Source organism: Pinus tabuliformis, chromosome 1_1, assembly GCF_031772625.1.
Source record: "Pinus tabuliformis cultivar Carrire ecotype Pingquan chromosome 1_1, CPIR1, whole genome shotgun sequence".
NCBI classification, from domain to species: domain Eukaryota; kingdom Viridiplantae; phylum Streptophyta; class Pinopsida; order Pinales; family Pinaceae; genus Pinus; species Pinus tabuliformis.
In genome coordinates this window covers 231,426,800-231,439,854 of record NC_142297.1, presented here as the reverse complement: position 1 = coordinate 231,439,854, position 13,055 = coordinate 231,426,800, and the positions used below count along the sequence as shown (strand labels likewise).

Genomic DNA, 13,055 nt, shown 5'->3' with positions numbered 1-13,055 from the left:
CAAAATTTGTGAAGCTGTAACACCTTTTATCTGCTGAAAACAAACTACTACAACTAAGTAATAATGTACAAGGCAATGTCAGATTATATACATGGAAAATAGTCAAAATAGTGCTTTAACATCCGACCATTTATAGGGCCCTCTTGAACTTCAGTGTCATCCAAATTTTTCAAGAAATATGTGTTATTTCCTTGTACTGCTTGAATAACAAAGGGTCCTTTCCAAAGGGAATCAAATTTGCCATGTTTTCCCTTATCTTCTCTTCTTGAGTCCCATTTAAGCACTTTATCACCAATGAAAAAGTCTTCTGCTTTTGTTCTTCTGTCAAAGATTTTCTTTAGCTTCTCTTGTAAAACTTGAACTCTGTTGTATACCTGGTCTCTGGTTTGCTGCAAACAGATTGTTTGGTTGATCCTTCTTTGCATATCATTGGGTTCAGCTTGGGTTTCTTGAAGCAACTTGATGACAGGAATCCCTAGTGATGAAGGAAATTTGGCCTCCATTCCATAAACCAACTCATATGGGCTGATCCCAATAGATCTCTTGGTTGTTAGCCTATCTGCCCATAAGGCATTTGCAAGCTTTTTATGCCAATTTTTCTTATTTTCCTCCAACATCTTCTTGATGATGTTAATAAGGCTCTTATTAGATGATTCAGCTAAACCATTGCCTTGAGGGTAGTATGCTGTGGAATGACCCAAGGTAATATGGAACTTATGGCAAAAATTGACCATTTTCTTGGATCTGAAAGCAACAGCATTATCTGTAATGATCTTTTCAGGACAACCAAATCTGGAGAAAATATTAGTTTCAAGGAACTGAATGATAATGGAATCTTTCGCTTGTCTACATGGAACAACCTCAATCCATTTGGTAAAATAATCTGTGGCTGTTAGGATCCATTTGTGTTGACCTGAAGATGAAGGATGAATTTCTCCAATGAAATCTAAGCCCCATTGCTGAAAGGGCCTTTCTGTTGAAATAGGTTTCAGAGGTAAGGGCAGTAATTTTCTTTTTCCCTCAAACACCTGACACTTATGACATGAAGTAACAAATCTCTTGACATCTACAAATAGAGTAGGCCAATAGTAACCTGCCCTTAATATCTTATCCACAGTGGACTTCCAATATAAATGTCCACCACAGTCACCTGCATGAAAATCTTTCATAACATTGTGAGTTTCATTGATTGTTAGACAATTCAGCAATATACCCTCATGATTTTTCCACAGTAAATTACCATCCATAACACAAAATCTTGAAGCTTTCATTTTTAAAAATCTGCTTTTGGTTCTGGACAATCCTGGGGGAGCACACAGGTTTTGCAATACATAACAGATATCAGCATACCAGGGGGATTGTTCAAAGGCTATATTGATCTGTGGAGTCGCCAGCTCCGGTTCATTGTCCAGTTGATTAATATCCAAGGCTTGAAAGTTTGCTTCAGACATGAGTTTAGCCAAACCTTGTCCCTTTATCAGTTTTGTTGGTCTTATTTCAATGTCATACTCCAAAATACTAGCAATCCATTTTCCTCTTTTTCCCTCTAACCCTTCTTGAGTCAATATGTCTTTCACAATGGCATTTGGCACATAAGCAATAACATGAGAGTATCAGATATAAATCCTAAAATCTTTGATGGCCTTCACTAGGGCATAAGCCTGCTTTTCCATAATCTGATATTTCAAAGGTGCATCTCTAAGGGCTCTACTAAAGAAATCAATAGGTTTCTCACTTCCTTGATCATCCTTCTGTAGTAAAACTGCATCAATATTATGTTGGGAGGCAAAAGAGAAGATAATGAAATCTCTATCAAATTGAGGACTTGTAAGAATGGGTGTTTGAGTCAAAGAAGCCTTGATGCCCTCAAAGGCCTGTTTAGCCTCTAATGTCCATTTTACTTTGGAATCTTTTTTCAACATGTGGTTTAATAGCCTTATCAATTCTGCTAGATTTGGGATAAATCTTCTTAGAAAGTTGATCTTTCCCAAAAAGGCTTGTAATTCCTTAATGTTTCTTGGTTGTGGGACTTCTAGAATAGCTCGAATTCTATCAGGGTCAATTCTAATTCCCTTTTTAGAAATGATATGACCTAGCAACTTACCCTCTTCCAGGCCAAACAACGACTTCTTGGGATTTAAGGAAATACCATATTTCCTACATGTCAGAAACATTTGCCTCAGGTGTCTAAGGTGTTCTTGGTCAGATTTAGAAAAAGGAGTGAGGTCATCAAGATAAACAACTAAGAAGTCATGAATCTCCTTGGCAAAGGCAATATCCATTGCTCTTTGAAAAGTAGCTCCTGCATTTTTTAGTCCAAAAGGCATTTTGACATATTTAAACGTTCCCCATGGGGTTGTGAATGTTGTTTTATCCTGATCATCAGGGTGGACCAAGATTTGATTAAAACCTAAAAATCCATCAAGTAATGAGATTCTTGAAGCCCCCACCACTCTTTGGAGAATGTGATCCATTTTGGGTAAGGGATAATTGTCCTTGAGGGAAACTTGATTCAAGTTTCTAAGGTCAACACAAAGCCTAATCTCACCAGTTTTCTTCCTTGTAGGAACAAGATTGGAAATCCATTCTGAAAATCTGATGGGTGCTATGATACCTACTTCAAACATTTTTTGCACCTCTTTCTCAATTGAAGGGAGAAGTATAGGATTAATTCTCCTTAATTTCTGCTTGAAAGGCTTTTGATTTGGTTTGAGAGGAATAGTGTGTTGAATGACTGAAGTATCATAGGATTTTAGATCCTCATAACTCCATGCAAATACATCTTGGAACTCTTTAAAGAGGTCAACATACTTGGGCTTCTGATCAGGGGGCAAAGACTTTGATAGTTTTATTATCTTGGGATTTTCAATTGTTCCAATGTTGCACTCTTCAATGACAGCATTTAGGGGTTGCATCTTTGGTTTCCTAGGAATATCCTTTGAATAAAAAATGTCTTCCAAAGGGGTCAGGCCTGTGGGTAAAAAATTGTCCTTTAGTTGTATGACTTCAGCCTCTGCTCCAGCTATTTCATCAAGATTGATTTGTTTAAGCTCTTGTACATTAATATTATCATAACACTTGGAAAAAAACGCTCTGCCGATGAATGCCTCGGCCACAAGCACTGCAACAACCCTAATCCCTGCTCTCCTTAGCCCCTCTTAGCTCAAGCCGCTGGGCTCCATCTGATTGTCATCTATGGATAAGACCGCAGGAGGGGTAGGATCCTCCCCCCCTCCTCATCATAGGATTTTAGATCCTCATAACTCCATGCAAATACATCTTGGAACTATTTAAAGAGGTCAACATACTTGGGCTTCTGATCAGGGTGCAAAGACTTTGATAGTTTTATTATCTTGGGATTTTCAATTGTTCCAATGTTGCACTCTTCAATGACAGCATTTAGGGGTTGCATCTTTGGTTTCCTAGGAATATCCTTTGAATAAAAAATGTCTTCCAAAGGGGTCAGGCCTGTGGGTAAAAAATTGTCCTTTAGTTGTATGACTTCAGCCTCTGCTCCAACTATTTCATCAAGATTGATTTGTTTAAGCTCTTGTACATTAATATTATCATAACACTTGGAAAAAAACGCTCTGCCGATGAACGCCTTGGCCGCAAGCACTGCAACAACCCTAATCCCTGCTCTCCTTAGCCCCTCTTAGCTAAAGCCGTTGGGCTCCATCTGATTGTCATCTATGGATAAGACCGCAGGAGGGGTAGGATCCTCCCCCCATCCTCACCCAGGCTCGGTTTCTGACAATGTTCAGTCGGAAAAAACTCTGACCCCTCCTGGCAGACGCACTGACAATGATCAGGAAGCAAAAACGACAAATGATGAAGCGGATCCTTCAGTACCAGGCGAGACAAATGACAAAGAGAATAACGGGCATACAGAAGCTCCCTCGTCCCAGCCAAAGGCAACTTCAGCTACCTGCATCCCCAAAGCCGCAGAACGAATCAAAGTTGACCTTCCCAGTCACCGCATTAACAGTGAGATCCAGTTCATGCAGGATCATGCGCTCATTGGCAAATTTCTTGGATTTTGGCCCACTGAAAAGGCGCTGCAAGGATGGATAGCTTCGAAATGGAAGCCCAAAGGCCAAGTCACTCTACAGCTTGGACCCAAGGGCTTCTTCACAGCCATTTTCCATTGTGTGGAAGACAAATCGCGTATATTTGAAGGTGGTCCGTATTTCTTCAACTCCTCAAGACTATTTCTCCGAGACTGGAAACCCAGGTTCAACCTTGATAAAGAAGACTTCGGCCATGCTCCAGTCTGGATACGCATGTATTCCCTCCCTGTGGAATACTGGAGAGAAGAAACACTTGCAGATATTGGCAACCAACTGGGGGTCTTCATTAAAGTGGCTGAGGAAACCAAATCACGCAGATACACCTCATATGCCTGGATCTGCGTCCAGATGCACTGAACCAAAGCTCTAGCTGATTCGGTAAGTCTCTTTCATGATGATTTTGAATGGAATCAACCCTTAGATTATGAGCACATCCCTTTTTGCTGTCGCAAATGCCATGAACATGGCCATCTCTTCCGAGACTGCCCATTGAACTCCTCGTCCAAACCATCAGCAAATGATTCCAATAAAGACTCTGAAGGATTTATCAAAGTCCCGAACCGACGAAGACATGCAAAAAAAAACCCTGTAGCTTCAGAAAGCACTTTCAAATCTGATACTCAGAACAGATTTATTCTGCTTGCATCTCCGGATCCTCCGGATAAATCCAGTTCAGAACCTCAGGAGAACCCCTCCCTGGCCTCTTCCTCCCATGCCCCCTCCAGCCCTCGGAAGCCTTCCTTACTGGCCTCTAAAAGTCTTCTCACCGATCTTCCCTCTGATAATATCCCTGTTTCGGAAGTCAGCCCCCTTTCCTCATCCCAAGGCAAATCTGTCAAAGAACAGTCTCAACAGCCCTTAGCCATGGAATTAGATGCAGCTCTCGCCCTCAGTCTTCAGAACCTTTCAGAAGAAGAAGATCAGAGTACCCCTTCCATTATGGAAGAAGATCCGGTGTAAGTTAGTTTGGATGGTATAGATATCTTCAAACTAGAAACAACATGCAAACAGAAGGAATACAATTCAATACCACCTTGGCAAATTGACAGACTTGAAGGCATCCTGATGAAAGCACAACGCAACAAAAGTCTAGGTATACCAGCTGGTAGTCCTTGGGATGGAAAAAAAATTCTCAAAGAGACAAAGAAAAGAGGGCGTAAGACAGATCTACAAAGGACAATCATAGTAGGAGAAATGCTTATGGAATCTGGTCGGTTCCCTAAGTTGACAAAGTTTTACAAACCCACACCACAGGTTCCCTCATGAAGTTAATCTCATGGAATGTGAGAGGGCTCAATAGCCCCTCAAAACATAGAATGATAAAAAATTTGATTCAGCAAGAAAAGCCTTCACTAGTCTTTCTTCAAGAAACTAAAAGCAATAGTACTGCTATAGAAAAAATTAGCAACAAGATCTGGGCAGGCAGCTGCTCTGTCTCAGTAGATGCCTCTGGAGCTTCAGGAGGGCTAACCATCCTATGGAATCCACAGGTTCTCACTCTTTACGACTTCCATGCATCCCATCACCTCATCCAAGCATCCTTTCACCTCATTGGCACCAACATTCACGGGCACCTCTCAAATGTGTATTTCCCGCAGACTCTTCAGCAAAAAATAGAGCTTCTAGACACTCTCTCCTTTCTCAATGCAAATAGACAGTACCCTCTCTGGATTGGTGGAGGAGACTTCAATATCATCAAGACACTGGAGGAAAAAAAAGGAGGTAGAATCAGGTTAGATAATGACAGCCTCAGTCTCAAAGATTTCATACTAAATAATCAATTAATGGATATTCAAACCTCCAACGGAGTCTTCACTTGGAACAACAAGCGCAGAGGTTCTCAAAACATCACTTCCAGGTTGGACAGGTTCCTAATTTCAGACAATGCTATTCACTTGGGGGGGGACTTTCACGCCTCCATTCTGACCCAGGGAGGTTCTGATCATTGGCCAATAATGCTACAATGGTCTCGGCCTGGAACAAAAAGCAACAGACCATTCCGATTTGAAGCCTTTTGGCTTTCACATCCCAATTTTAGAACAGTGGTCAGAGATGCATGGCTATCATTCATCCCTCAGGAAGGAGCCAAGATGTATAAATTCCAACAGAAACTAAAAAATCTAAAACAAGTCCTCAAAGTTTGGAATCGAACCAAGTTTGGCAACATTTTCGAAGACCGTAAACTTCTGGAGCAGCAAATGAGTAAGCTGCAGCAGACTCTGATACTAGAAGGAAGAACAGAAGAGCAGGCACAACAGGAACAAACTCTGTGGAATCAAATTGAAGCCCACAGGCAACAAGAGGAAATTATCTGGCATCAAAAGTCAAGAATTAGGTGGCTTAAGGAGGGGGAGAAGAATTCCAAATTCTTCCACAGAAAAGATATCCAAAGGAGAATGTACAACAACATAGCGTACATAAACAACCAACTTGGGGAAAGAATAGAAGTGCATGAAGACATGGAAAAGGAATTTAACGACCACTTTCAGGAAATTCTAAGAGAACCTCCAGGAAATAGAGATCAAGCAATCAGAAATATCAAGCAGCACATTCCCAAAATCATCACGGAGGATCACAATAACAAATTGCTCCAACCAATTATACTCCAGGAAGTAGAAGAAGTGATGGCACAACTCAAAGATGGCAAGGCACCGGGGCTTGACAGTTTTACAGCAAACTTTTTTCATGAGTTTTGGGAGCTCATCAAGACAGAAGTATGGGAACTAGTGGAGGAATCAAGAGTTATGCACTGGATTCTTCCCTCCCTCAATACAACTTTCCTAGCGCTAGTTCCCAAAGGTGAAGAACCCAACAAGCCTGATAAATACAGACCGATTGCGCTGTGCAATGTCATCTACAAGCTGATCTCCAAAGTAATAGCGAACCGGCTCAAACCTCTCCTTCCTCTTCTAATATCTCCAGAGCAGACAGGCTACGTAGAAGGGCGGCAGATTATGGACGGCATCATCCTTTCAAATGAGGTAATCCACTCTCTAAAGCTTCTAAAGAAACCAGGTATGATCCTAAAATTGGACCTTTCCAAAGCGTTTGATAAACTTAGCTGGAATTATATTCAACAAATATTACTGGCTTTTGGTTTCAACTCCACTTGGACCAGATGGATCATGAATCTCATTTCATCTCCTAGTATCTCTGTCCTGCTCAATGGTTCCCCGTCATCGCCTTTCCGTCCCTCTCGTGGCATCAGGCAAGGAGACCCTCTCTCACCGTTCCTCTTTGTCCTCATGGCAGAAGGGCTCAGTCGACTGATCAAATCTGCAATTTCCGCCCATGCTCTAAAAGGCATTTCCCTCCATGGTCTTCCTCCCCAATCCCATCAGCAATTCGTCGATGATACCATGCTCTTTGGTCACCCTTCCTCACAAGAAGCCAAAGTGTTCAAAGCCCTTCTCTCTCTTTTCTCTGAAGCTTCAGGTACCACCATCAATGCTACAAAATCGCAGCTCTTCTTTTTCAACACTCCAGCCCACATTCAAAGAAACATTGCCCGTATTTTGGGGTTCTCCATTGCTAAGCTGCCTTCAAAATACTTAGGGGCTCCCTTGGCAGATTCGGCCATCAAACATGCTTCATGGAGAACTCTACTTGACAAACTTACTTCAAAGCTCTCGTCTTGGACTTTTCGATCCCTAAACATGGCTAGCAGACTAGTCCTGATCAAGACGGTACTCCAGGCCATGCCTCTGTATCTTTTTTCAATCCTTGTGGCGCCAAAATGGGTTCTTAAAGCAATTCGTAATCTGCAAAGAAATTTTCTGTGGGGTTCCTCTGGACTAAACAGGAAATGGGCTCTTGTTAATTGGAAAGAAGTTTGTCAAACAAAAGTAAATGGCGGGTTAGGGTTAAGGGACCCTCTCCAAAATAATAATACAATGGGAGCACGAATATGGTGGAACTGGCTCTCCAAACTAAATTCACCATGGGCTAGACTCTGGCAAGCAAAATACGCCCCGGGCAGTCATTGGCATGACCTCATCAGAATCACCACCACAACCCAAGGTTCTCCGATTTGGAATGCGGCTAAGCTACATAGTGCCCTTTTTCAAGAGCACAGTTTTTGGGAAATTCACTCAGGAAAAGCTGCAAGGTTCTGGGAGGACTCTTGGCAGCAACTCCCAAAACTGGCGACCCTATTCCAAAAGCCAATATGGCAAGCATCCATGCAACAGGCTGATCTCACACATGTGCATCAATTCTGGCAGCAGCACAGGCATCAAGACTTTCAAATCTGGAAATCAGCAAGTACCTGGCAGGAGGATTGGCAAGGGGAAACATACAGTGAAATAGATCAGGAATTAAACCACAGAAGAATCAAATACTCAAATCAGCAGGACAAACTGCGTTGGGGACACACGCCAAAAGGAATTTTCACTACAAAGGAAGCCCATCAGCTGCGTTACTCTGCCCCCCAAACCAACTTGGATCAGCTATGGGAAAAGGTATGGCAACCGGGCATATGGCCCAAGGTCTCCACTTTTCTCTGGCTTTTAAGCAAGAAGCGCATACTCACATGGGACAACCTGCAAAAAAGGGGATTCATCGGCCCATCAAGATGCCCAAATTGCACTCTCCATTCTGAAACCATCAGTCATTTAATGGAGACTTGCCCGCTTGCTACTCAACTTAGGAAAAGAATTGAGCAATGCACTAGAAGACCGGTTGATCGAATGGAAGACACCACAGACACCATAAGAAAATGGCCACGAAGCCCCTTCAAAAGCCTGTTGCTGAACTACCTTTGGTCCTTAATACCGGGCTTCCTCTTTTGGATACTGTGGAAGGAAAGAAATAACAGAATCTTCAACAACGCCAGTAGGCCGACAGATGCGCTATGGATCCTCCTGAAGCAAAATCTTCAAGAAACTCTGGCTATCAAAATGTGGCATGATAAGGATCTGCCAGACACTCCTCAGGAAATCACCATTCTGAAAGCATGGAATCTGGACCTAACCTTTTTAGCCCAAGTCAAAGCCCGCCCTCCTGCTTGCACAGTTTCTCCCTCAATTTGGTCTCCTCCGGCATTCAATTACTTCAAACTAAATTTCGATGGGGCTGCCAAGGGCAATCCAGGGCCAGCGGGGTTTGGAGGAATATTCAGGGATCACAAAGGGGCCATATTGCACATTTACTATGGATCGATTGGTAACGACACAAACAATGCAGCCAAGCTGGAAGGACTATGGAAAGGGATATGTATTGCAGATCAAAATCACTTCTTCCCTTTAGAAGTCGAAGGAGACTCCCTCATCCTTATAGCTGCAGCAAACAGAATTCAAGCTGGAACCCCCGCAGACAAGATAGCATCGAGCTGGAGATTGCTCAGTAGATTGGAATCCCTGGAGGAAAAGCTAAGGAAAACCCAAAGTATTACCTTCAGGCATGTCCGAAGAACAGCCAACAAAGCGGCAGATAGATTAGCCAATCAGGGAGTAATCTGGCAACAACCTTACTTTTCCGGATCACTTGAGACCGCAGATGATGAACAACTCATACAGGCATGCACTGCTCTGGTGCAAAATGATCTCTCACCCCCGGATGCGGGTGTATGACGGCAAGAAAGGCAGGCACGTGGGCACCTGTCCAAACGTGCCTGTCACGAGGAGCTGTACAAAGACAAAAAGCTGGTCTCGCACAGGGCTCTTAATGAGAAACATTAACTCTTCCACCAGCTTCCCGAGTTATTGTGCCAAGGTGAACCATATCTGTTGCTTGCTCGCTGCTTCAATGTTCATTTCCGCTGTTATAGTCTCAAAGCCTCTCCCTTAGCGAGGCAGTGTTAAACTCCTTTCTTGGCTCTGTAGCACAACCTTGGGGCGGTGCCATGCAGCGTGAAAGGCAACGGATGTTAAGTTGGTGAGGAGGCTCAAGGGGATGCGCCATCTTGCAGCAGACCACATCTCCGACGCGTTCCTTCATGGAGATGATTGATTTTGGGCGCAGTAGTCCTCCGGCCACAAGATCTGGTCGTGGCAGAAGTCGAGGGCACGGGAGCAGGAACAATTGTGAGCATGAGGCTCACCCCACAGTAAGGTTTCGAATCCCCTGCACTCTCGCTCACGCAACCTTTATCATTTCAGTCACAATTGAGCAATGCGAAGATTCTAGAGACTAGGATGACGCTCCTCCAGAAATGCCGGCCGTCCAAAGAATGGCAACTCCAACGGGCAGTCAGCAACCGATTTTATGCAGCTCCGCACTGGTGAACCAAACTGTTTCTGCAGGTCCTAGCGAACCAGTGCCGCGAGAACCAACAGGCGTGGCGGCTCAGCATTCTGATTTGGAGGACTCGCTACAATATGGCTGCCGAGTAGTTGAGGAACCTTATACCACTGATGATGATTGATCACCTTCGGCTCTCTGCTAAAGGCAGTTTTGGTTGTAGGCATACTACTCTGTTCAGTTCTTAACTCAAGCCTGTAACAGGTTTCCGTATTGTATCTTGTTTTGTTCTAAGTCAGATGCAAAGTTGTCTCTAATTAGTTTTTGGGTACTTAGTGTCTCTATTCAGCTATGTAAATGTGTCGGGTCCTATAAGAGGCCATAGCAAAACTGGAGATCCTCTGAGAACTATCAATGGAAAACTTGTGCAAATCGCCAACTTCTTGGCAAGACTCTCAAGGCCAAGGCCTTGCTGTAATTTTTGATCTTTTTGTATAATAATAGAAGTAGTCAAATTCAGAAAAAAAAAAAAAAAAAAAAAAAAAAAAAAAGCTCTTGTACATTCTTATTATCAAAGGTTGTTGGGTGAAGTATTTGATTTGCTGTTTTGACTGATATAGTTCTTTGACCTTGGCTGCTCTGTGGTTGGGAGTCTTTTACAGCATCAGTATCAACATTTAAGCCCGAAAACTCTTGTTGCAAAGTTAAAAAGTTATTTATCTGTGTATCATCTTCAAATACTTGCCAGTCTTTGACATTGTTTGGGATGGAAGGTCTGTGTTTTATCTCAGCTGTAAAACAATGGTTGGGTTCAAAGGGTAAGTTACAAGTACTAGCAAAAGTAGCTAGACTGTGTGCATGAAGGTTGTGGCTTCTAGATATTTTGGTCAGTTGAAATTCAGTAAAGACATTGAGTATTTCAATAGCAGCAGTTCTGTAAGATCTTAGTCTTTTGTCATTGGTGATGAAATTGCCTTTCATTTGTTGGATAATGAGGTCTGAATCTCCCAGGATTGACACTTTTGTTGCCTGTAAGGATTTGATCAGTTTGAGGCCTAGTAAGAGAGCTTCATATTCTGCCATATTATTAGTACATCTGAAATTTAGCCTATAAGCTCGACCCTCTGCATGATTGTTTTGTTTATTGTGGACCCACACTCCTGCTCCTGCCCCTAACCTGTTAACTGATCCATCGAACTCAAGAAACCAAAGGATTTCTTGATTTAGGGCAGAATTAGGGGACTCATTAGGACTTGGAATAGGGAGTTGGAGGTCTTGTTTTTCATCCGATTTGTTTTCTAGAATAGTTTGATCAATTGATTGCATAATTTCAAGACCTTGGGTAGCTGATTGCTCATTTGTATGCATGTTTTGTTCAAGAGTGAACGATTTGCTATCAGCTGTAGGACATGTGTTATCATTGAACAGAATGAAGGAATCCATATCAGAATGGACTGCATAAATGGGAAAATTTTGAGGTTTTTCTTCACTGCTCACCATATATCTCATGAGTGTCTCACTATGTAGCCTCTTTGGTTGCCCAAAGACAGAGATAGTTGCATAAGACATATCTAGTTGTAGGGACCCTTGGAGCTTGGCTCCCCATGATCTTGATAACAACATTCCATATTTAGGTGGGATATCAGCTACCACCACATCCATTAGAATAGTTTTATTTGGATACTGGACAAGGGAAACACACAAATCTTTGATCTGGCCTAGGCATTTGACTTGGCTGGAATCAAATGAGAATAGGTCCTTATATGGCCTTGTGATGTCTAGGTTTAGTCTCTCCATTACAGATTTAGGCATAAGATTATGTGAGGCACCCGAGTCAAACATTGCATTGTGTAGTATCTTGTCTTGAATGTGCAAGCTAACATAAAAGGGTAAAACTCCTGTGCTTATTGTTTTTCCATCAACTTCTGGTCAAAAAGTACTTCTGGTGTATCATCCAGCACATTGACATCATCTTTATTCTGAGTTAATTGGAGGGATTTTTTGATTTGCTGCTTGTAAATGTCATGCTTAGCCAGCTCTGAAAGAGGGATGGCTATCTTCAACTTACCAATTTCAGCTTCTAGGTCAAAAGGTTTCTCAGATTGGGTCTTGGCATTATGGTTAGCAGCTTTTTCTTTCTCAACTGATTTTTCAGAGGCACCCTCTTGGCTTTCAGTTTTATCTTGGGGTTTATCTTTTTTACTAATCTTTTGAGGACTGTTACTTTGATTATGCTCTGAAGGAGATGTTACCAGTTGCTGTTGACTTGGGGGGTGTATTTCAGTTACATCCTCCACTGTTACTTCGTTTGAAATAGAGCTGGTTTTGTCAATTGGTTCTGTAAAAGTGACCTTCTCCTTTAACATCTTGGGCTGTTGGTTATCTTTTGTTTTTACAGGCTGTGGCACATTTATGGTCCTGCTTCTCAGCTTGTATTGTTTATGAACTTCAAAAACAGTTGTGTCATAGCCCTGCTTGAAGTCAAATGACTCACCAGATTTGGTTTGGAACTGATCAACATCATCATCTTCCTGATCTTCTTGACTTAGAAAAACCTGCTGTTCATTATTTAGACCCATCAAATTAATGTGAGTATCATCTATCTGTTCACTAGAGGTGGATGCTTCAGCATAGTTTTCTTGGAAAGGAGGTCTTATGTCTTGTTCTGGGCTGGCCCTTCCAGCATTTGGGTTTTGGTTTCTTCTAAAGCCAGGATTTCTGACAGCATTATTTTGTGGTCCCTCCCATGATGATTTCCTTTCAACTGATTCTACTCTATCTCCAAGCCTATGCATACCGGTGATT

General features: G+C 42.4%; 1 protein-coding gene across 1 annotated transcript; it reads left to right on the top strand.

Moving 5' to 3' along the window:
• The first annotated feature begins 5,854 nt into the window (after positions 1-5,854).
• LOC149212374 (uncharacterized) lies at positions 5,855-9,640 on the top strand. Its single transcript, XM_089388666.1, has one exon. It carries the CDS (start codon positions 5,855-5,857, stop codon positions 9,638-9,640), a length of 3,786 nt encoding a protein of 1,261 aa, XP_089244792.1.
• The last annotated feature ends 3,415 nt before the right edge of the window (positions 9,641-13,055 follow it).